The 21,503-nt window shown below is 47.9% G+C and overlaps 2 protein-coding genes across 6 annotated transcripts in view; both read left to right on the top strand.

Annotated features, from left to right (window-relative positions):
* Positions 1-2,489: 2,489 nt before the first annotated feature.
* On the top strand, positions 2,490-20,463 carry MGAT1 (alpha-1,3-mannosyl-glycoprotein 2-beta-N-acetylglucosaminyltransferase). 5 transcript variants are annotated; one of them, XM_070465201.1, is made up of 2 exons: positions 2,490-2,577; positions 17,927-20,463. In XM_070465201.1, the coding sequence occupies exon 2, from the start codon at positions 18,051-18,053 to the stop codon at positions 19,392-19,394; it is 1,344 nt and encodes a 447-aa protein (XP_070321302.1). In that variant the 5' UTR covers positions 2,490-2,577; positions 17,927-18,050; the 3' UTR covers positions 19,395-20,463. The 5 variants fall into 5 exon arrangements, with proteins under 5 accessions (XP_070321302.1, XP_070321304.1, XP_070321303.1 ...); XM_070465203.1 differs by lacking the exon at positions 2,490-2,577 and adding an exon at positions 4,676-4,700; XM_070465202.1 differs by lacking the exon at positions 2,490-2,577 and adding an exon at positions 7,004-7,133.
* Positions 2,492-21,503, top strand: part of LOC139034369 (olfactory receptor 7A17-like) — an 82,952-nt gene continuing 63,940 nt past the window's right edge. Inside the window, exon 1 of the mRNA XM_070465209.1 lies at positions 2,492-2,577. The gene's annotated coding sequence lies outside the window, so the exon portion shown is untranslated. The remainder of the gene's footprint in view (positions 2,578-21,503) is intronic.

Here is a 21,503-nt window from a genome sequence, read left to right as displayed (position 1 = left end):
AATTCTAGAACACGTCATTAAGTAGATGACATGTGAACAAAAATTAGTAGTAGCTCCTTTTGCATGCACTTTTAAGACAAGAACATGTCTGACCAATACATTTTGAAAAAAATCAACCAGGGAAATTTTGGAAACTGTAAGTCTAAAGTTTGAAGGTGTGGAAAGGTTCAAGAGGAGACTGTTTGCACACGATAGTGGCAACACAGGTTAGTGTTACCGACTGGAAGGTTCGCATTCAGCCCCTATCACTTTCTAGCCATCTAACCTCTGGAAGACTTCTGTGCTGCTCAGGTAACCATGGTACAGACTGGTGCGTGCTGATACTTGACAAGGGCTTCGCACAATGCGTGTAGAACAGAGCTGTCCTGGGGGCGGGAGGGGGAGGAGAGCTTACTGTAGTCTCTTTTCAGACCCAAGGAAGGTCCTGCCTCCGTGAGAGATGCAGCGAGAAAAGTAAGCAATAAACAAAACAGCTTTCTTCTAGTACTGCTACAGAGCTCTCAACGTAGGAATGGGTGAACACAGGCCTTGGTGCTTCCAGAACTGCTTCTCACCAGGACTCGAATCCAGAGAGTGGACCAGCTTAGGCCTTCTTCAGAACTCCAAAGACGCAGTTGTTGAGACAGTAAAACCAAGGGGACCGGGCGAGACTGCCCCTGGCTGACTCCGCCCCCACTTGCGGGCTCTAGCCCCGCCCCCTTCCCGCCCAAGTCCAGCCTGGCCAAGCAGTCCAAGAACCAAACTTCACCACCCGGGCGAGGTGTCATGCGCATGCGCTCTTCTTCCCGCGCGGCTCGACGTGACGCGAGCTCCGGCTTTCCGCCACACTCTGCCCCGCCCCTTCTTGCACAGTCGTTACTCTTGTCCCCATGTCCTTTCTCACCCGCACTCTGTCCTGCCCACACCTCGTCTCCAGTTCTGTGACTAGTAACTGCAGAACAACCTCAAGTCCTGCAGAGTCACGTTTCGTGCTCCCTTGGTGGCGGTGATGATGGGCGGGGGGAGATAAGGCGGGATGACGGGAGGTGGCAGTTGCCGCGGACCCACTTCCGGAGGACGGGCGGAAGTGGCTGCGGTGGATGGTGGGAGGGGGAAAGGAGTGCGAGGGGAGGGCCGGGCGCCGGGGGTCGAGGGGGTGGGGCCTGGGCCGGTAGTGGGGACCCGGCCTGGGGCCTGGAGTCCGACCAAGGGCGGGCTGCGGATACCTGCCGAGTTTGGGTGGGCGGGACCCAGGTAAAGAACCAGCGCAGATAGGGCGAGGGTCGTCTGGGCCGCAGAGGGGTGCGGGGGTCAGATTCTAGAGAGGGTCGCGTCGTTACCCTCTTTTCCAGTGAACCCAGAGCAAGAGGTTCTGGGGAGAAAGGTGGGAGGAGTAAGTTCTTGGCTGGGTGGGGGGGCGTTCTTGTGGATGCCACGCCCCTACAGGAAGGAAAGGCGCGTGCGTTCGTGTGTGTGTGTGTGTGTGTGTGTGTGTGTGTGTGTCTGTGTGTGTGTGTCTGTGTGTTTTAGAATAAACTTAGAAGGGAGGGGGCGGCCGGGGTGGGCCACTGGATTGAAAACATTGGAACATCACTGGGGCTATTGGTGGTAGCATTCGGGCCTCTTAACATTTCAGGAAAGTGCTCTCGGGAGTCGCCTCAGGAAGGAGTTTGACGGAGATTGGGAATTACATCTTTGGCACAATTTTGGAAGCCGGGGGAGGTATCAGTGAAGGGAAGGGGGCAAAGAATGCTTGTAGAAGATGCCAGCATCTAGGTCTGGCATGGATTTAATTCAGACTGGGAGAGTTGGCCGATTAAAACACTGCACACCCTAAGAAGCTTGGGAGATGTAGGGCGATTAATGTGTGGCACAAACGAGGAGAACAGAAGGAGAATGTTCTTTTCTGTATTTCTTAGAAGACAATCTCCATACAGCAGTGGTTTTGGTTACTTTTCTATGGTGGGATTAGGCGCTGTCTTTCCTTTATCTTGAGTCATATTTGTGGTGACTGTTTTGGGGTGGAATATGTGAGTGAGGTAGGTACTTTGAGTAACCTTGTGGAGTGTTTAAGGAAGGGTTTTTGATGATAATCTCATTTAGGTAGGAAGTATTAGGGATTCCTTTGGGTATATAATAGATTAGAGAGTGTCATGATGTTTAAATATTCTTCAGGTTAACACAGAAATCAGCTTCCTGGGCCATGCCGGTTCTAAGGCCTGTTTCCTTTCATGAGCTTCAACAGAAGACGGACTCTCCAGCACTCACAGTGGATGACTTTCCTTCCCTGAACAGGAGATGGGATAGTACCTGGGATCTGCCTATCACCAGACTCTGGGCTTAATAAACCAGCTGAATGAAGGGATGTAATAGACCTCTGGGAGGGACACTGAAGCCTGCAGGGGGGGGAGGGGCCTGGACATACTCCTTCCCCCCCCAGACTCCTCCCACTCAGAGTCCACACAGCCATGGACTTTGGACCTGGACCAGAGGAGAGAAGCTGCACTTCGGTGTTTCTGATCTGGGATTCTCAGTTTTGGAAATGGAGTACTGGATGGTGGTTTGATGATCTTCAGGGGAGCAGCTGAGAGAAGAAAGGTAAGGTTCCTGTCTCATTTCCCACTTGGTGTCTTGCTGCTCCTGTGCACATAGTGTTGAGTGGGGTGAGTCCGGGGACACTGCCATTCAGAAAATGCCCTGATGAGAACTCTTACCCTGATGGGTACACAGGAAACTTCACCTCTCTTTCCCTCTCAGGGTGCATGCAGGCTTGTTCCCAGTAGCTCCTTACCCAGATAGAGTACCTTGAAAGGAGTTGGGAGCAATGGCAGTTGTGAGGTTAGACCAAGGAGAACATAAAAAGACTTTAGGCCTCTGAAGGGAGGTTGTATTAGATTACTTGTAAGGGCTTTTTCCACACTGGGGTAATTGGATTCCAAGTCAGTTTGGGCTAAGTACAACTCTGGAATGGATTATCCAGGCTGAGGCAGGCTGCTGTGTTTTGGGGAGCTAACTAAATAGAGCTGCCTTGGGTGGGGGCAGGTAGCAGATGGTCTGGAATACCTCCTAAGTTGGCTCTCCTCCTTCCCCTTTAAGGAAATGTAGGCCGTGAAACCTCACTGTAAGAGCAGAGGAACAGAACACAGGTTTGGAAATCAGGATTTGTGTCCTAGCTCTGCCTTTCTTAGTGTACACCCCTAGATATGTCAGTTAAGCTATGCCATGTTCTCTTCACTTGCAAAATGGGGATAACTAACTTTCCAAGTCCCTCACAGGTTGTTTGCAAGGAACAAATGAAATGATAGATTTTTCAGGAGTACCTAGGGCCATGTACATGTAGCAGAGTAACATTGTTATTGCTTGATATGCTTGTATAGTTGCATAGAGAAAAACTGAATTAGGAGTTCTGTTCATTTATTGAATTAGTGTTCTGGCAAAAGTCTTTTTTGTGCTTAATTAAAAAGTCTGTCTTGAATTTGTCTCATCCTGTTGCTACTAGCCAATACCTGGCATCATGAAGTGGTGGCAAAGGTGCACGGGTTCAAAGAGAACTCAGATTAAGGGATTCTGCCAGGTACCTTGTGGCTCTCAGAGCTCTCCAGTCAGCTGGCCTCTTTGGGGTAGCAGACCAAAGAGAGGTGGAGAGAAGTGTAAGTCTCAAGGACCAAGTGTCTGTTAGGAGATGGAGCTCCATTTCTTGGAGTGAGCACTGGGCCTTTCCTTTCTATTGCCATATCCTGGTCTTCTCTCCTGCTCTTTGAAGTGACAGTGTTTTTCAGACTGCCATTGTTTAGCCTTCTATATTTTCGCAGGCTCTGTTCCCACTTAAAGCAGAAGCTGTTCATTTTACCTTCTTACCTTCTGTTCCTTCCTTGAATTCGAAGTTACCTATGCCAAGATGCCTGCTTTTCTGAGTGACAGGAACAGCAGAAAGAAGAGGTGCTGGAAATTTTGATAGACAGTAGGATACAGTGGACTGGGAAAGGGGTAGGAAGCTTGGCTTCTAGCATCTCTTTGCCTATCACTAGCTGTGTAATACCTGGGCCTCATATTCAGTGGTCATTTGCAAGCTGAAAATTGTGTATTTATGACTTGGTTTGTTTCTTTTTCCCTTCCTTCTTTTCCATAGGAGTTTGTGAGACCCCCAGTGGCCTGAGGGCTGGGCAGGCAGACCTAGGTGGACTTCCTGGCCCTAGATATTTCTTCTCTAGTCTGATGCCTAAGGTAGCTCTTGAGGTTGGGCTTCTACCATAGGGTGGATTTGTCACCTCCGCTAGCTTTGCCCAGCAAATTTCTGGCGCTGTTCTTTGCTTAGACACTGGGATCACAGTGATCCCTTAGGGACATGTGGTCCCAGGCCCTCATCCTGCCCAGGAGGCCTGTGAGTGCTTCAAAGCGCTTGAAGTACCACAGAGTCGTGCTGTATTTGTACAGTGCTTACATTATGTGAAGTGTCCAGGCTGTTGTGTTGTGTCAGTTTTTCGTCACCACATTGTTGTGAGGAGAACAGAGCAGGGATTATTCTCCCAGTTTGATGCGTGAGGGGAAGCTACAGAAGCCCTGAGCAGGCAGGGCTTGCCTAAGTGTAAAGTGGCAGATGCTGTGATCGCCTGCCCAGTTCTGTTCTGCTTCTGTAGCATCTGACCTGACAAGGGCCGTCGGGATTCTGCTGCAAACCTCCAGGGAGGAGAACTCGAGGGCCCTGTCAGACAGCCTCTCTGGTAAGATGTTTCCTTCTTAGAGTAAGCCAGAATTCCTCTCCCCTATTGTTTCTAGCAAAAGCAGTAATCCTTCCCTCAGCCTGACCCTTCAATAAGACAGTCCTCTTGACACAGCCATCGGCCTTCTCAAAGGGGCACCATGATGCCAGGGCACAGCACTCATTGGGTGTTCAGACACTTAGCCAGGACCAATAAACCACATGCTGTGTGTATGTTGTAACTGAATTTATTTGTACCCTTCTTTTATCCAAAAGGAATTGTAGGTGACTAACCAAAAGTTCCATTTAATAGACATTGCTCGGTGATTATTGTGTTAATCTTTTCTTTTTTCTTTGATTTTGGTGAGCTGAGTTTCTGTGTTGTCGAGGGGAGTAGAGATATCAGGAGGAAGTAAGAGGGGAAAAATAGATACATCATTGATTTAAAGCTTTGCATTTATTTCTACTTATGGTTTCAAGCTAAAATCTGTCTTATGTTCAGAGCATGAATTCTTTGCAAATTATACAAAAATTCAGGATATCTTGGGCATTGTTTATGGGAGGGCAGTTTCCTGGGACAATTTTCACTTCCTTCTTGTCTATCCTCTCCTTTTTTGGGAGTAGTGGCTAGGACCAGAACTTCCTATTCTTCCATTTTCACAGAATCCAATCCCAGTTTCATCCCCAGAATTCAGGCACTTGGCTCCTTGTTTCTGCCCTTCTTCCCCTATAACCCTTCTCCGTGAAACATCCATCAGGAGCCCAGGACCTCTTTTCCCAGGTCAATTTGGCACTCATCACCCTGGAATCTTGCCTCTCAGAACACATGTTTTCTTTTGCTTCCATCCAAGAATTCAGCTCATCCTGCCTCTCTAACCAGGTCCTTTGTTTTGAGACAGTCAGGGAATTTCTACTCTTAGATCTTCTGTGAGCCTTGAAATTTAAACAGAGGGTTATAGTGATGGGGCGTGAGTTTTGGTACACAGTTATCTTCTCTCTTCCCTATCGAACAGCCTTAGATAGAGGAGGATGATTGGTAGAGATGGGAATCTGACATATTCTGGGCTAATTGGTTTCCTCACCTTTCAGCATTCTACTCTGGCCTTTGTCCTGGGGCAGTGATCTTAGTTTTTGATATCTTGGATCCACAGTGTTTCCCAAGTTTTCCCAGTTTTAGGAAACTATGGTTTTCCCTCTTGCTTTGACATGGAGTATTACTATGTAATAATCCCATGCCCCCCTCATGAGGAAAAGCTTAGAGAGAGGGCGGAGATACAGAAACATTGGCTGCTGACTGGCCCATACGTGTGGACTCCCATCTCTTGCCACAGTCCACACAATTGACTAAACTGGAGACCCTGGACACACACACACACAGACTCCAGCATCACTGAGGTGTCAGCTCTTCTTTCATTCTTCTCTTTTAGGACCAGGCTCCAACTGCAGGATTTCCCTGCTGCCCCACTGTGTGCTTATCATGCTGGACACACAGCTCTCTCAAACACTCAAGGCTGCATGCGAAGAGGGAATGAGTGCCATCTTGGAAGTAGGACTGCCTGGGTCTAAAACCTAGCCATGACCCTTATTAGGTCTTGTGACCTTCAGCAAATTGGGACTTAGCTTGAGCCTCAGACTCTACATCTGTAGAGTGAGATGACAGTGTATATTCTGCAGAGCTGCTAGGGTTAAAGGAGAGGCTGGGAGTGGGGTAGGGTGTAGGTGCATGTGAAGGCCACTGCAATTTTGTTTTAGCTCCTTACCCCCATGCAGGGAATTTTAGGTCATGTCCTGCCTTTGTTTCTTTAAACCGCTGCATAATTCCTAGTTTCACTTAGAAACAAGTTAGTGAGTGATGTCAGTAACCACACACCATGAAGTTCCAGACTGCTCTGCGCTCTGAAACACGGGAGGGAAGTGGATGGGGGCAGGTGCTGGTGCCAGAACAGTGTGTCCTGATCACATGCTAGCGCTGGCTGTGGACCCAGTACTTCTCAGGAAAGTTTCTGCATGAGTAACCAGTAGTTCTTAGCTTCCCACCTTCACTTCTTAGGGTCAGATACAGATATCTAGGCTTTTCCAGGGTTCCCCGTACCCCCTTTCACAGGTCTACCCCAAAGCCTGCTTGAGGCCTTCATTTCCTCTTTGGGTCTAGTGGTTCTGTTCTCCCCTAGGGAAAGGTCTGTCTGTTTCTACTCTTTTACTCCGAACTAACAGCATTATCTACCCCGAAAGAAAAAACAAAAACAAGGGTGGGTGAGGGAAGCCAGCTTGCTCTTTCTCGATTTTGACTACAGGAGTTTCCTCCGGGCTTCCTTTTGGCACCCTGGTTCTTGTTCTAACTTCCCTGTAAGCTGCAGCCTCTTTGATGCCCTGGACTCCTCCCTCCCGGAAGCCAGCGGTTGGGGGAGCAGGCCCCCAGATTCTTGGCTTTGGGTTTGGTGAACGCACTACTGAGGTAAGCTGCTTGGCCTACCTCTGGCAGGGCTGTTCCCCTAAGCTCCACGAGATTCTGCACTCTGGCTGGGGCTGGGCAGGGAGACGCGAGAAGTCTGGACTGGAGTGGATTAAGTGTAATTGGTTTGATGGGTATTGACCCGTGGAGTTGCGATTGTGAGCAGCGAAGGGCCCAATAGTAACAGTTATCTCCACTACATCCCCCGAAGTTGGGAACCCCGGAAAACTTGGGGTGTCCAGACCTCGAGTCGTTCTGAGAGATGGGGCGTTGGAGACGACCTGGGTAGAAGGGGCCCTGGGCGAGTTGGGGCAGACAGCTCCGCCCCTCGGCCTGCCCCGCCCCGCCCCGCCCTCCCCGGGGAAGGGCCACGTTGCCCGCCCGGCTGTCCGGGCCGGCGCGCTGCAAGAAGGGCCGGCCGGGCGGAAGGCGCCGGCAGCCGCGCTAGCGCCTTGAACGCGCCGGGGCACCCGGCTCGCTCCCCACGCTTCGGGGCGGGCCAAGTTCAGGGCCGGGAAGTTGCAAGGACCTGGTAAGTGGGAGCCGGGGAACGCCGGCATCCGTCAGTTCTGGGGTTTGTTCCCGGAAGGGGATCGAGGTTTCTGACTGAAGGAGGCCCCGCCGGAGGCGAGAGGGCGCTTTGGGACTCCGGTGCCGACTTGAGAGGCTGCCGCTTTCCAATCTCTGTGTCCCCCGACAGCCTCGGTGCATGAGAGCCCCAGCAAGAGGAAATTGGCCCGGGCCACCCGGAGTCACGGCGGCGCGCCCCTCCTGAGCCGGGAAGTGGAACTCTGGCGTTCCGCTTGCGGAATCCCGGGCCTCCAGCTGTTGGAGAGAGGGCGGGCTCCGCGAGGAGGGGGGGTGGTTGTGAAACTCACCCTCCGGGCGGACTTGGATGCGGGGCTTGGAGGAGCTGGTGTTGCTGGAGAGGGTTGAGAAGAGGAATCTGAGGTGGCCTTTCCTCAGACTCCACCCCAGAGTCCTTTCCACAAGTTATTAGGGGTTCTCAACAGCTCTGAGAAAGAATTGACTCAGTGTGGAAATAAGTAAATTGTCAAGAAAATTTGCTCCTACTTGTTTGCTAATGTGTGAAGTAGGGGGCCCTGAGACATGCAGGGCCCCCATCTTATAAACTCCAGAGCAGAAGGGCTGGGGCCAGCTAGTCTGTGTCTCCGCAGGACAGTGAGCCCCGGAGTAAATGGCTCTACCTTGGTTAACCTTTGCCCCTGTGATGTATGTAATTATAGTCTCTGCTTTACGAACATCAACTGGCTAAGACTGTCCAGCTTTCTCTTCTGTCGTTTATAATACTTTTCAGACCATGTAGCCTTTTCTCTTAGATGCTTACACCCGCCGCCCCCCGACCGCGTCTACCTCGATTCCGAGACTATTGAGCTCTCTTGGATTCCCCACCCTGCCCTTTTCTTAGATTAGAAAGCAATGTAGTGTGTTTAACCTCAGTGGCGTATGTGACAGGTTAAACTCATTTCCTGTTTGGGACATTGAGGAAGTTACTACTGTTCTTTGTGTCATCAGATCCCAGGGACCTTGGAGATGATCCACATCAAGCCTCTCCCTGTACAAATGCAGGAACGAAGGCACAAGTGACTGCTCAAGGTTACTTGGTTTGCCAAGGCTTTGTGCTTTTTTGCTGCACTAGCATCATATATCCCGTTAGCCTTTTCCAGGATGAATAACCTGTATCCCTTCTCTCTAGGTCTTATTCTCTTAAGTCCTTGAATTATTTAGTGTATCTTCTCTGACTCCCTTTCAGTTCTTCCATCCTTATGAAATTGTGGAGCCTGGTATAAGATACAGGAGGATACATTATTAGAGGAGGTCTAATAATGAACAAAAAAGTAATTCAATTAAGTCTCCATTATCTCGGGTGTGTCTATACTTTCTCGGTTTTTTTAGGCAGTGCTTTTTAACATGCTAAACAAGACAAAGATGGCAGGGAAGGTCTGTCAACATTCATTTCCATGCTTTCTAAAAACTAAGTAAGACTTCTCCATTTGTGCTCATTTTTGACTATCTGGTGTTCTCTTGCTGTTTAAAAACACCTTTTTTTTTTTTTCGTGGAGAACTGGCTAGAGAATACTATAGGAATCAAGAGTGTTAGAAAGGGTTCTTATAGCTCTGAGGCAGTCCTTCAGAAGAAAAACCTGAGACTTACAGGAGTTGGTGGGACCTGCCCAGAGCCTCCTGGTTTTTGATTGAGGGTCTTACTCACTAAAAAGGCTCATTCCTCATTCCCACCACAGTGTACTTGGTCTTTGTACTTGGTGGTATGGACCAGCTGTGTCACTTCCCTGAAGGAGCAGTGAAAACTCAGGCAAAACAAAGTTTGAGTTTGAGTTTGTGCTTTGCAGGCAAATGTCATTGATAACAGAACATCAGGTACTCAGATCAAGGTTAAGGACTGTTGTATATTAGAAAAGGAAGGTGTGTCCGACTCTATTTTCCCAAATGGCCACAATCTTAAACATCACATTCTCCAGTTGTTACCGTAGGACACTGCCCTCCTGCCACCTGGCTGTGGTGGCTGTGTTTCTTTTTCCTTGAATGTAGGCAGGACTCATGATACCTCTGACCAGTGAATAAGTCAGAAGTGATGCAAGGTTGGATCATGAAACGGATGCAGTTTTACTTGACTTGCGCTCTTTCTTCAGACAGTTACTTTTTGGAGTTCAGCTTCATTCAGAGGAAGTCCATGCCATGTGGAGAGGCCACATGGAGGTGACCAGCTGACATCTCAGCCAGCGCCAGCAGCAACCTGCAGATATATGAGAGACTAAGCCTTGAGAGGAGTCTTCTAGCTGAAGCCACAGACATCATGGTGCAGAGGCAGGTCGTCTCCTTTGTGCCCCAGTGTCCAAATTCCTTACTTGTAGAAACCAAGAGAGGATAAATGATTGCTCTTGTTTTAAGCCACTAGGTACTTTTTATTATTCATCAGTAAATATCTAATAAGGGAGTATGTATAGGGGCAGGACCTCAAAATTTGGACTCTTGCGTACAGAGAGCAGAAGGAACACTTGCCCTTTGTATCAAGGCTACTTAGATTCTGTGTCACTCATCGTTTCAGATACTCATTGCTACATAACAAATCACCCTAAAACCTAGTGGCTTAAAACAACAGAATTATTTTATTCCCATCTCGGCTGTGTCATTTTGCTTCTGGTCTTTCATGTAGTTGCAGTTGGATGTGGCTGGGGCTGGAATCATCTGGAAGGCTTCCTCTCCTGTCTCCTATCTGTTGCTGACTGTCAGCTGACCTTAGCTGTGGTTGTCAGCCAGAATACTTGGAAGGTATCTAGTCCATGTGGCTGGGCTTCCTCTTACCTTGGTGGCTGGGTTCCAACAGTAGGCATCTCAGGAGCATCAAGTAGAAACTGTTGGCTTTCATGAACTAGTCTTAAGAAGTCACATAATCATCACTTCCTCTGTAGTCACAGCTCAGAGAGAGGGAACATTGACCCCACCCGCCCCGCCCCCTGCCCCAAGCTCTGGAGGGAGGTGTGTCATTGTCACTTTGTAAGGAGAGCATGTAGAATGGGATGTTTTGTAGTCAACTTTGGAAAATGTAATCCTTCACTGTTAGGCTTCTAATTTAGTCTTTCTCCCCAATTTAGTTAATAATGTCCTCCATCTAACTACTTGAACTTCATACATGTGCCAAGCACTGTTAAGAGGTTTAGAGGTCACAGAGCCTTTTTTCTAAGGAGTAAGGGAGAGTCAGGTAAGTCCAGTCGCAGATTCTGTTACAGTGTGGAGAGGAAGGCAGGGGGTATGCAGAGAGTGTGGTGGGAGTATCGCTGTGGGGAGCCCAAGTCTGGCTGGATGTTAAGGAAGTACTTACCCAGACTGGGTTCTTAGGAGGTACGATGCTTGTCGACGGGGCTTTAGATGATTTCAGCATGCAGGACCAGCCAGAGCAGAGACAGCAGTGTATAAAGGGTACTAACTGGGGGAGGTAAGTAGCCTGTTGAAGCCAGAGTATGCAGTTCATGGAGTTAGTGGTTGGAGGTGAGATTGAAAGGGATGGTTGAGTCAGTTTGTTGTGAAGGCCCTGTGTGTCATAATAATGATTTTGAATTTTATTCTGTGGGTAGTGGCAGTATGTTTTTTAAGGCAGGTGAGTGTTGTGATCAGCTGTGTACTTTAAGAAGGATGCTCTGTTGCTATTGGGAAGGTTGCTTAAAGGGAAACAAAATTAGTGATAGGTGGACTAGCTGAGAAACCCAGTCAGGTTAAAGGGTTTGAGATCTTGAAATGGGATGGTAGCAGTGAAAGAATTACTTTGTCTTCCACTTTCATAATTCTGAAATTGTTGGGGCTGGATGTGTTTCAGAATTTAGAAATTTTTGGATTAAAAAAGATGACCTAGTACATTTATGATATAGTCTAAGATCTGGAGCAGCATACCATAGTCCAGCATGTTTATTTCTGTAGCAAAATATATGAATGTGGTAAATAAAGGCTATAAGTAGCCTCACATTAGATTAGATTTCTCCAAAAGAGGTTATGCCAAACAAGTGTGGAAAACTTCTGTTTTTCAACATTTTTTGGACTTGGAAATTACAGTTAAGTGATTGTAGGTGTGTGCCATACACATGAAAGTCACTTTTTTGTTACAGGCAAATCTCCTGAATGTTGAGGATCCTAGCATAGCAGCTTGGCAGCACTGGGGAAGCTGGTCCGCCTCAAGTAACATGTAGCTGAGGGGATTTGACAGATACTGAGCACAGTGTTGTGCTGGTGCTGATGGTTGTGAAGGGGAGGTGGACCTCACATGGGCCGATGGTATCTGGGAAGGTGTCCGGCGAGATGTGAGTCAGAACCCACTCGGTGAAGGAGAGAGAGAAGAGCAGGCCAGGCATACAAGTACATGCAGAGGCCCTGAGGCAGGCCTGGATGTTTGGGCCCTGGAAGGACTCTAGTAGAGTGGTGCAGAGAGAACCACCAAGAGAGGAGACAGACAAGTGATGGGCTAGCACTTACCTTGTTCATGCCAGGCACTGTTCTAAACACTTAATGTGAATTATCTTAGCCAATCCTCAAAGCAACCCAATGAGGTATTCTACTACCATTTCCATCTTAGAGGCGAGAAAATTGAGTCTCAGCAATGTGAAAAGACTCAGGGTGATGCCCAAGCATTGCCCTGGGCTGTCTGACTTGCCCTTGTCACTGCCATGCCCTCCACACCGGGAGGACTGGGAGCGGCAGTGCTTCCTGCATGAGTGCATGGGCTCTGTTGGCCAAGAGATGGACTGTCTCATCCCATGGGCACAGCCGTCTCCTGGAGAGTGCATGCGTTTGTGTATTCACACACCACTGACTCGTAGGCAGAGAAGAGGATCGTGCCCTGGAGAATAAGGGGAGAAGTAGTAGGAAATGGCACTGGGACTGTGGGAGAGTCTGTGTGGAAAAGGGGGTGGGCCTGGGAATAGTTATGTCCTGTGCTCGGATGGCAAGAGAAGGAAGTTCTGTTTGACAATTTAGAGGAAAGGGTTGTGGAGTGGAGAACAAAGGCCTGAGCGCTAAGTTGGAGGCCTGGTGGCCTGGGGCAGCTGTTTGCTATGGGCTGTCTAGCCATTCACAAGGTTTATAGACTTGCTAAGGGTACAGTCTGCAGAGGGGCTGAGAAGATTGGTTTGATCTGCCTGGCTTAGTAGGGTGGTGGGGAGGTCTTCTAGGCCTGGGGGTAGTGGGTGTGGGATGCCTAGTTCTAATGTCTGGAGAAGAGTGAGGATGGATATGGTCCCTTGGGGTTTTGCCACCACTCTGAGAGCCTCTTGGCCTGAGGTGGCTCATTGATAAGTCTGAGACAGGCCTGCTCCTCCAGCCCTGAAGCCAACACTTGAAATGATGGAGTTCAGTTTCTCTTTTCTTTCCCCCATCCTTCTGCCTGAAGTCTTTTCCTACACAGTCACTTGGGAGGCAGGACATGGAGGGTTAGGGATTCCAACACTGACCACACCCTCAGGCAGAGGGAAGAAAAACTGGGAATCTGTGTGTGTTTCTCTTCTGGGAAACCCTGATTGGTAAATGAGCACTGATAAAATGGAAATTTAATGACACAATAAAACAGAGGCTTCTAAGAAGACTGGTGCTATGGAGTTGTGAGTGTGGATGGTTTCTGGAAGGAAGATAGGAGGAGGTGGTGCTTGTAGGGGCTGGAGGGGTCTCAGAGGAGGGAGGCAGGATCCATTCCCTGTAGAGACCCTTAAAGATCAGCCCTTTGATCCTTGGATACTGGATCGACCTGCTTGAGAGCCCAGGAGCACAGAGATGAAATCTGGGACCCGAGATTCTGGTTAGCATTAATGAACTGGGCTGTGAGGCAGAGGGTAGCTGGCAGAGCAGCTAGCACAAGAGAGTGCAGACCTGCAGCTTTTGGGTGTGAAGTGTTGAGACCAGAGGCAGGAATGCCAAGGTGAAAGTTGCATGGTCAAGAACGGCAGCTGTCCTGGCATTGAAAGGTGTGGTAGATCCTTTAAGTAATGAGGTCTGGTAGAGTGAGGGGCCTGGCAGGACCATGCCTTTTTCTTGTTGGCTCTGCGTCCCAGTCTCTTCCCAGAGCCTGGCAGAGAGCTCATGGCATCATGGCAGATTGTGGAATGGTTGAAGACTTCAGGACAAATAGATCGTCCCCAGTTCTTTTGATGTGTCTAGCTGGAGCCATATTGGACGAAGCTAGTCAGAGCTGTGGGCTATGTCTCTGTTTGATTTTATTTGAAAATAACTTCAAAATATAAAAAAGTTGCAAGAATAAAAATGGTGTAAAGATTCTCATATTCCCTTTACTCAGATCCACCTATTAACATTTTGCTCCGTTTTCTCTTCATATTTATTCTTGATATTTTTGTTCTGAAACATTTGAGAAGTTGCATCTACCATGGCTCTCTATACCTAATTACTTCATTGTGTATTATAAAAGTATTGGGATATTCTTTCATATAACCACAGTGTGGTTATCAACTAGTCATAGTTGATGTTTTGATCAACTAGATATTTTGATCTACTGTCTATATTCTAATTTTGTCATTTGATGTAATAATATCTTTTTTAAAAGTTTTATTGAGGTATAAATGATATACAGTAAACCTTATGTATTTAAAGTGTGCATTTTCATAAGTTTGTTCATATATATTCAGCCCATGAAACTATCACCCCCACAAAGTTTCCTAGTAATACCTCCCCTGATGGTCTCACTGTCTCCATTCCTAGGCAGACACTGATCTGTATGTATTCCTTCATATGTTGCAACATTATCTTGAGATTTGTCTATGTGTGTGTGTATCAGTAGTTTGTTTCATTCATTTTGTTTATTTTCTGTGCTTCATTTTAATTGCTGAGTGTTACTTCGATCCGTGGATAAGCCACAGTTATCAGTATCCAGTGCTGATGGGTGTTTGGGTTGTTTCCACTTTGGGGCTGTTATGAGGAAAGCTCCCTCAAACATTCTTCATGGGTTGTTTTTTTTTTTCTTTTTTTCTTTTTTATTAGTTGGAGGCTAATTACTTGACAGTATTGTAGTGGTTTTTGCCATACATTGACATGAATAAGCCATGGATCTACACGTATTCCCCATCCTGATCCCCCCTCCCACCTCCCTCTCCACCCGATCCCTCTGGGTCTTCCCAGTGCACCAGCCCCGAGCACTTGTCTCATGCATCCAACCTGGGCTGGTGATCTGTTTCACCCTTGATAGTATACATGTTTTGATGCTGTTCTCTCTAAACATCCCACCCTCACCTTCTCCCACAGAGTCCAAAAGTCTGTTCTGTACATCTGTGTCTCTTTTCTGTTTTGCATATAGGGTTATCATTACCATCTTTCTAAATTCCATATATATGTGTTAGTATACTGTATTGGTCTTTATCTTTCTGGCTTACTTCACTCTGTATAATGGGCTCCAGTTTCATCCATCTCATTAGAACTGATTCAAATGAATTCTTTTTAATGGCTGAGTAATATTCCATGGTGTATATGTACCACAGCTTCCTTATCCATTCGTCTGCTGATGGACATCTAGGTTGCTTCCATGTCCTGGCTATTATAAATACATGGGTTTTTGTATAGACATTTGTTTTCATTTCTCTTGGGTGTATATGTAGGAGTGGACTTGCTGGGTCATATGGTATCTCTGTTTAGCATTTTGACAAACTGCCAAACTCCTTTAAAAGGACTTCAGTTCTTTATCTCACACCATATATGAAAACTAATTCAAAATGAATCATAAATGTAAATGTAAAACTTAAAACTGTAAAACATAAAAAAGAAAACATAGGAAAAAAATCTCTGTGACTTTAACAAAGATTTCTTTTTTTTTTTTTTTTTGCAGTTATGAAGTTTATTGTGGGTAACTTACACAAAGGAAGTATCGGGCAGACAATAATCCAGAGCCATTCATAGCTACAAAAGATTTCTTAAATACAACACCAAAAACATGATTCATTAAAAAAAAAAAACAAAACTGAAAATTAGAAATCATCAAAATTAGAACTTCTATTCTTAAACTGATTCTCTTATGAGAATCGGACAAATTTTTTATTTTTACTAGTCTGATGGGTGAGAAATGTTACCTTAGTATAATTTTAATTAGAATTTTTCTTATCATAAGTGAAATTGAACACCTTTTCATACATCTATGGGCCATTTTAGTACTTTTTTGTGTGAGTTATGCTAGTGTTTTAGACAGGGAATTTTTGGCTTTTTTTCCCCTCAGTTTTTAAGAAGTTTTTTGTCTGTTAGGGTATCAGCTTTTTATTTGTGATGTGTGTTTCAAATATTCTCTTCCAGTTATTTTTCTTTTGACTTGGCTTATGGTGTTTTTGGAGAAGGAAATGGCAACCCACTCCAGTATTCTTGCCTGGAAAATTCCATGGAGAGAGGAGCCTGGTGGGCTACAGTCCATGGGGTCGAAAAGAGTCAGACACAACTTAGCAACTGAGCACGCATGGTATTTTTAGCCATGCAAAAGTATTGTATTTCTTACTACATCTGTATTTTAAGGCATACCTAGAAAGCCTTTCCCTATACTAAGCTATAGAGGAATTGACATAAATCTTTTAGCACTTGTATGTTTTTAGTTTTCTACTTAAATATCTAGTCCACTTGAAATTTGTTCTTGTATGCAGATCTTATTTTTGTCCGCAAATACCTGTATAGTTGTTATAACACTATTAATAAGACCATTCTTTTTTTTTGCCCCAGTAATTCTAATTAGCCTCTTTATCATACATTAGATTTCTACATGTATTTGGGTCTATTTCTGTAGTTGAAATTCTATTCCTTTGCATGATCTGTTTTAATTTCTTTTCCTTGAATGATCTGTTTACATATCAGCACCGCATTATGTTGTTCATTCACTCAGTTGTGTCTGACTCTTTGCAACCCCCATGAACTGCAGCACACTAGGCTTCCCTGTCCACCATCTCCCATAGATTCCTTAAACTCATGTCCATTGAATTGGTGATGCCATCCAACCATCTATCTCATCCTGTCATCTCCTTCTCCTCCTGACTTGTCTTTCCCAGCATCAGGATCTTTTCCAGTGACTTGGCTTTATGTATCAGGTGGAAAAAGTATTGGAGTTTCAGCTTTAGCCTCAGTGCTTCCAGTGACTATTCAGGGTTGATTTCCTTTAGGATTGACTGGTTTGATCTGATCAGCATCACACACTTTTAATAATAGAGGCTTTGTCATGTGTAGTATATCTGGTAGGGCTAGTCCCTCTTCACAGCTTGTTCATTTTCATCATTTTCCTAGATGTTCTGTTTGAATTTCAGTGCCAGTTTGACTAGGTCTACAAAAACTACTTTTATTGAGATTTTTGATGAAGCTGAGGTTTCCTAACCAAGAACAAGGGATATTTAAGTCGTCTTTTGTCTTTTCAGGAATTATAAGTTCCTGTAGGTTTTTGCATATTTCTTGTTTATTCCTGAATGGTGTATCATTTCGTACATTTCATATCATTTCATAGCTATTATAAATAAGGTTTTCTCATTCATTGTTTATTTAATGAGTTATTATTTGTGGATATGAAGGCTATTGATATTTGCACATTAATTTTTATCTGCTACTACCTGACTCAATTTTTTGATTGTTTGGGTTGGACTTGTCATTGTTTTTCTTAGAGTTTTCCAGGCATATTCTCATAGCATCAGCACATTTGTACTTCTGCCTGTAATTGTATTCTACAGTCGAATTGCATTGGCTGATCCCTCCAACAGAATGTTAAACAGTCATGTAGATCTGGTCCCTGACCTTCATGGGAATGCCTCTGGTGCTTCCTTATTAGGTAAGGTGCTGGCTTTAGTCCTGAGGTGTGACATTAAGAATTTTAAAATCAGTAATCTTTGGGCAGTTTGATTTGAGGAATGGGAGGCAGATGGTCTTACCCCCCACCTCTCCTAAGCTCTGGATGGAAGATGGTAAACAAAATCTGTCAGGTAGAGAAGGGGTGTGTGGGGTTCCTTTGCTTCCTCTCTTCCACCAACATCTTCTCTACATATACTGCTCCCCCACTCCCCCCCTCAAAAAAACCCACATTTCTTTTTAGAGGATTCATAAACTCATTTTGGAGTCGGGGAGCATGCTATCCTAATCCTGTTCTTCCATACAGATTGACCCTCTGAATTAGGGAATGGGTAGCTCTTTTCTAAGAGAGGTCTGGAGTTAACCTCCTGGCCTTCCTTGTCCTGACCTTTCTCATCTGTTTCTGCCCCCCTTCTACTCTGGAGCAGCCCTGCACCTTGTGATGATGGTTGTTTTTCTCCTCTCCTCAGGTTCATGGCTGCTTCCTAATCCCGGAGCCCAGAGGAAGCATCCCTAGAACCGTGGGGGTGTGAGCCAGGCAAGCTGAGGGCAGCCTTGAGCCCTACCCTTCCCGCCTCCCCTGCGGGGGCCAGGATGCTGAAGAAGCAGTCTGCAGGGCTTGTGCTGTGGGGCGCCATCCTCTTTGTGGCCTGGAACGCCCTGCTGCTCCTCTTCTTTTGGACACGCCCAGCGCCTGGCAGGCTACCCTCAGACAGTGCTCTTGATGATGACCCCGCCAGCCTCACCCGAGAGGTGATCCGCCTGGCCCAGGACGCCGAGGTGGAGTTGGAGCGGCAGCGGGGCCTGTTGCAGCAGATCAGGGAGCACCATGCTAGGTGGAGCCAGCGGTGGAGGGTACCCACCGTGGCCCCGCCTGTCCCGCCACGAGTGCCTGTGACCACTCCACCAGCTGTAATCCCCATCCTGGTCATCGCCTGTGACCGCAGCACTGTTCGGCGCTGCCTGGACAAGCTGCTGAATTACCGGCCTTCAGCTGAACGCTTTCCCATCATCGTCAGCCAGGACTGCGGTCATGAGGAGACAGCCCAGGTTATTGCCTCCTACGGCAACGCTGTCATGCACATCCGGCAGCCCGACCTGAGCACCATTGCAGTGCCACCTGACCACCGAAAGTTCCAGGGCTACTACAAGATTGCTCGGCACTACCGCTGGGCACTGGGCCAGGTCTTTCACGAGTTCAAGTTCCCGGCAGCCGTGGTGGTAGAGGATGATCTGGAGGTGGCTCCAGACTTCTTCGAGTACTTTCAGGCCACTTACCCACTGCTGAGGGCCGACCCCTCCCTCTGGTGTGTGTCTGCCTGGAACGACAATGGCAAGGAGCAGATGGTGGACTCCGGCAAGCCCGAGCTGCTCTACCGCACAGACTTTTTCCCTGGCCTGGGCTGGCTGCTGTTGGCTGAGCTCTGGGCTGAGCTGGAGCCCAAGTGGCCCAAGGCCTTTTGGGACGACTGGATGCGCCGGCCAGAGCAGCGGCAGGGCCGGGCCTGCGTGCGGCCCGAAATCTCCAGAACAATGACCTTTGGCCGCAAAGGTGTGAGCCACGGGCAGTTCTTTGACCAGCACCTCAAGTTTATCAAGCTGAACCAGCACTTCGTGCCCTTCACCCAGCTGGACCTGTCGTACCTGCGACAGGAGACCTACGACAGGGATTTCCTTGCACGTGTCTATGGTGCTCCCCTGCTGCAGGTGGAGAAAGTGAGGACCAGTGAGCGGAGCGAGCTGCAGGAGGTGCGAGTGCAGTACACGAGCAGGGACAGCTTCAAGGCCTTTGCCAAGGCCCTGGGAGTCATGGATGACCTCAAGTCTGGGGTCCCCAGGGCCGGCTACCGCGGCGTTGTCAGCTTCCTGTACCGGGGCCGCCGTGTCCACCTGGCCCCACCCCAGACCTGGGAGGGTTATGATCCTAGCTGGAATTAGCAGCTCCTGTGTGTCCGTTGTGGGCCCCCTCCTTGGCATCTCATGGCCTAAGATGGGACCGCAGTCCCTGGACTTCATCGTCCTCTCTGTGTTTCTCTCTTGGGTCCGTTTATCTTTTTGTTTTTTTTTTTCTTTTTCCGAGTGGCATTCAAGTGCACAGATGTTAAGGTGAGGGTTATTCTCTCATTCTCAAGGGGGTCAAATCAGGGGACTCTTTCTGGGATATGTTGGGAGAGTTATTAAGCAAGAAACCACTGTGTGGTAGGAGGGACTTGGGCTTGTCATGGCCACACACGTCCACATTCCAGGCATTCTAGGACATCAGCAGAGAGGTTGGCAACTTTAGTTCTCTTGATCAGGCCTCTTTTCCCTGTCCTGGCTCTTCTAGCCAGAGTATGAGCCCTCCCCCTGTACCTGTCCTCGGCCATCTCTGCTTTCTCCCAATTGGAGTAGGGGTAGGAGGCTGGATTATGTGAGAAGGGCTTGTATCTGTGCCAGAATGAGACTAACCAAAGGGGTTTCATCATCGTCAGGGTCTGCATAGAGCTGTTAGGTTGTCAGGGTTTACTGCCTCCTGCCTGTATTTCTCTTCTTCCCCTCTCCTTCATCTCTGACCTCCTCTCAGCACTTCTTTCTATGCAGCCCAGACGTTCATGATTCTAAGATGAAGTGGGGAAGGGGAAAAGCAGAACATTCCCTCAGCTCATCTGCTGTGGTGGGGAGAAAGCCTTGGATGCTGGGGCACCCCTCCCTCATTCTTCCTCTTAGAAACACTGTCCCTCCCACCTCTCCGTCCAGTCCTTTCCAAAAACCAGTCCTTTCCCTGTTGGCTCTAGGACAGTTCACGTTAGCCTGGCTTCTGGAGGCCCTCTCAGTGTGAGGTACGGCAGCCAAGACCATTCAGCCCAGCCTCCTCCTTCTCTCCCAGACATCCCCGGGCGTGCAGATCGGTAGGCGGGTGGGCTGGAGAGGAGCGTGTGTGTTTTTGTTCTTGCCTGACCTCAGTTCATGGAGGAAAGTTTAAGCTACAGAATTATTTTCAAAAATAAAGGCTGAATTGTCTGAGAAACTGTGTGTTTATGTGTCCTGGAAAGGGAGGTGGGAATGGAAAAGGGAGGTGAAGGGTGGAGGAAGAAAGGAAAAGAATGAGGACTGAAGGAAGGGGCTGCACAGAGAGGAAGTAAATCCATTGGAGGAAGAAAAGCAGATGACAGGAAGACAAGAGTGGGGGGGGGGCGGTGCATAGGAGAGCTGAGGAGGGGCCCTGGTGTGAAAGACCAGGCTTGGAGGTGGAGAGGACCCCTACTGCTAATCTCTATAGAGGTGGGCTGTGGCCCCTCCAGGCCTGAGAGAACGGGGGCCTCCCGTCCTGCAGTGGGTATGTTGTGTGGGCGCCCTCTGCTGGCCGAGGCGCCATTTCCTATTGGGCCTCCCGTCCTGCAGTGGGTATGTTGTGTGGGCGCCCTCTGCTGGCCGAGGCGCCACTTCCTACTGGGCCTCCCGTCCTGCAGTGGGTATGTTGTGTGGGCGCCCTCTGCTGGCCCAGGCGCCACTTCCTATTGGGCCTCCCGTCCTGCAGTGGGTATGTTGTGTGGGCGCCCTCTGCTGGCCCAGGCGCCATTTCCTGGGCATCCGAGCTGACAGCTGGATCAACTCTGGCAGTAGTACATGGAGCTTGAGAATGGCTTTTACACTGCCACTCAGAACACCCACACATAAATGGCAAACTTTCCCTGAAACTACTCCTGAGAGTTTCTGTTACCCACTTTTTTTTTTTTTTTAATGCTGCTTGTAACCCATCAACTTGATTTCGTTAGTGGGGCTGAAAACCCTGGGCTAGGTGACTTTGTTGACAGTAACCACCCTTGAGCGTCACACCAGGTGGATGAGCTGTGGAGAAGGGGGTGTAACCAGGTCACTGAGGGAGCAACTCTGGCCTCCCTACTGGGCTCAGGAATTTTCTTTGTGCTAAAGGATGTTGAAGCTGAAACTCCAATACTTTGGCCACCTGATGCAAAGAGCTGACTCATTTGAAAAGACCCTGATGCTGGGAAAGACTGAGGGCAGGAGGAGAAGGGGACAACAGAGGATGAGATGGTTGGATGGCAT

This window comes from Odocoileus virginianus, chromosome 3 (assembly GCF_023699985.2).
Source record: "Odocoileus virginianus isolate 20LAN1187 ecotype Illinois chromosome 3, Ovbor_1.2, whole genome shotgun sequence".
Classification (NCBI taxonomy): domain Eukaryota; kingdom Metazoa; phylum Chordata; class Mammalia; order Artiodactyla; family Cervidae; genus Odocoileus; species Odocoileus virginianus.
Note: the sequence above shows the minus strand (reverse complement) of the source record. Positions and strands in the feature narration are given on the sequence as shown.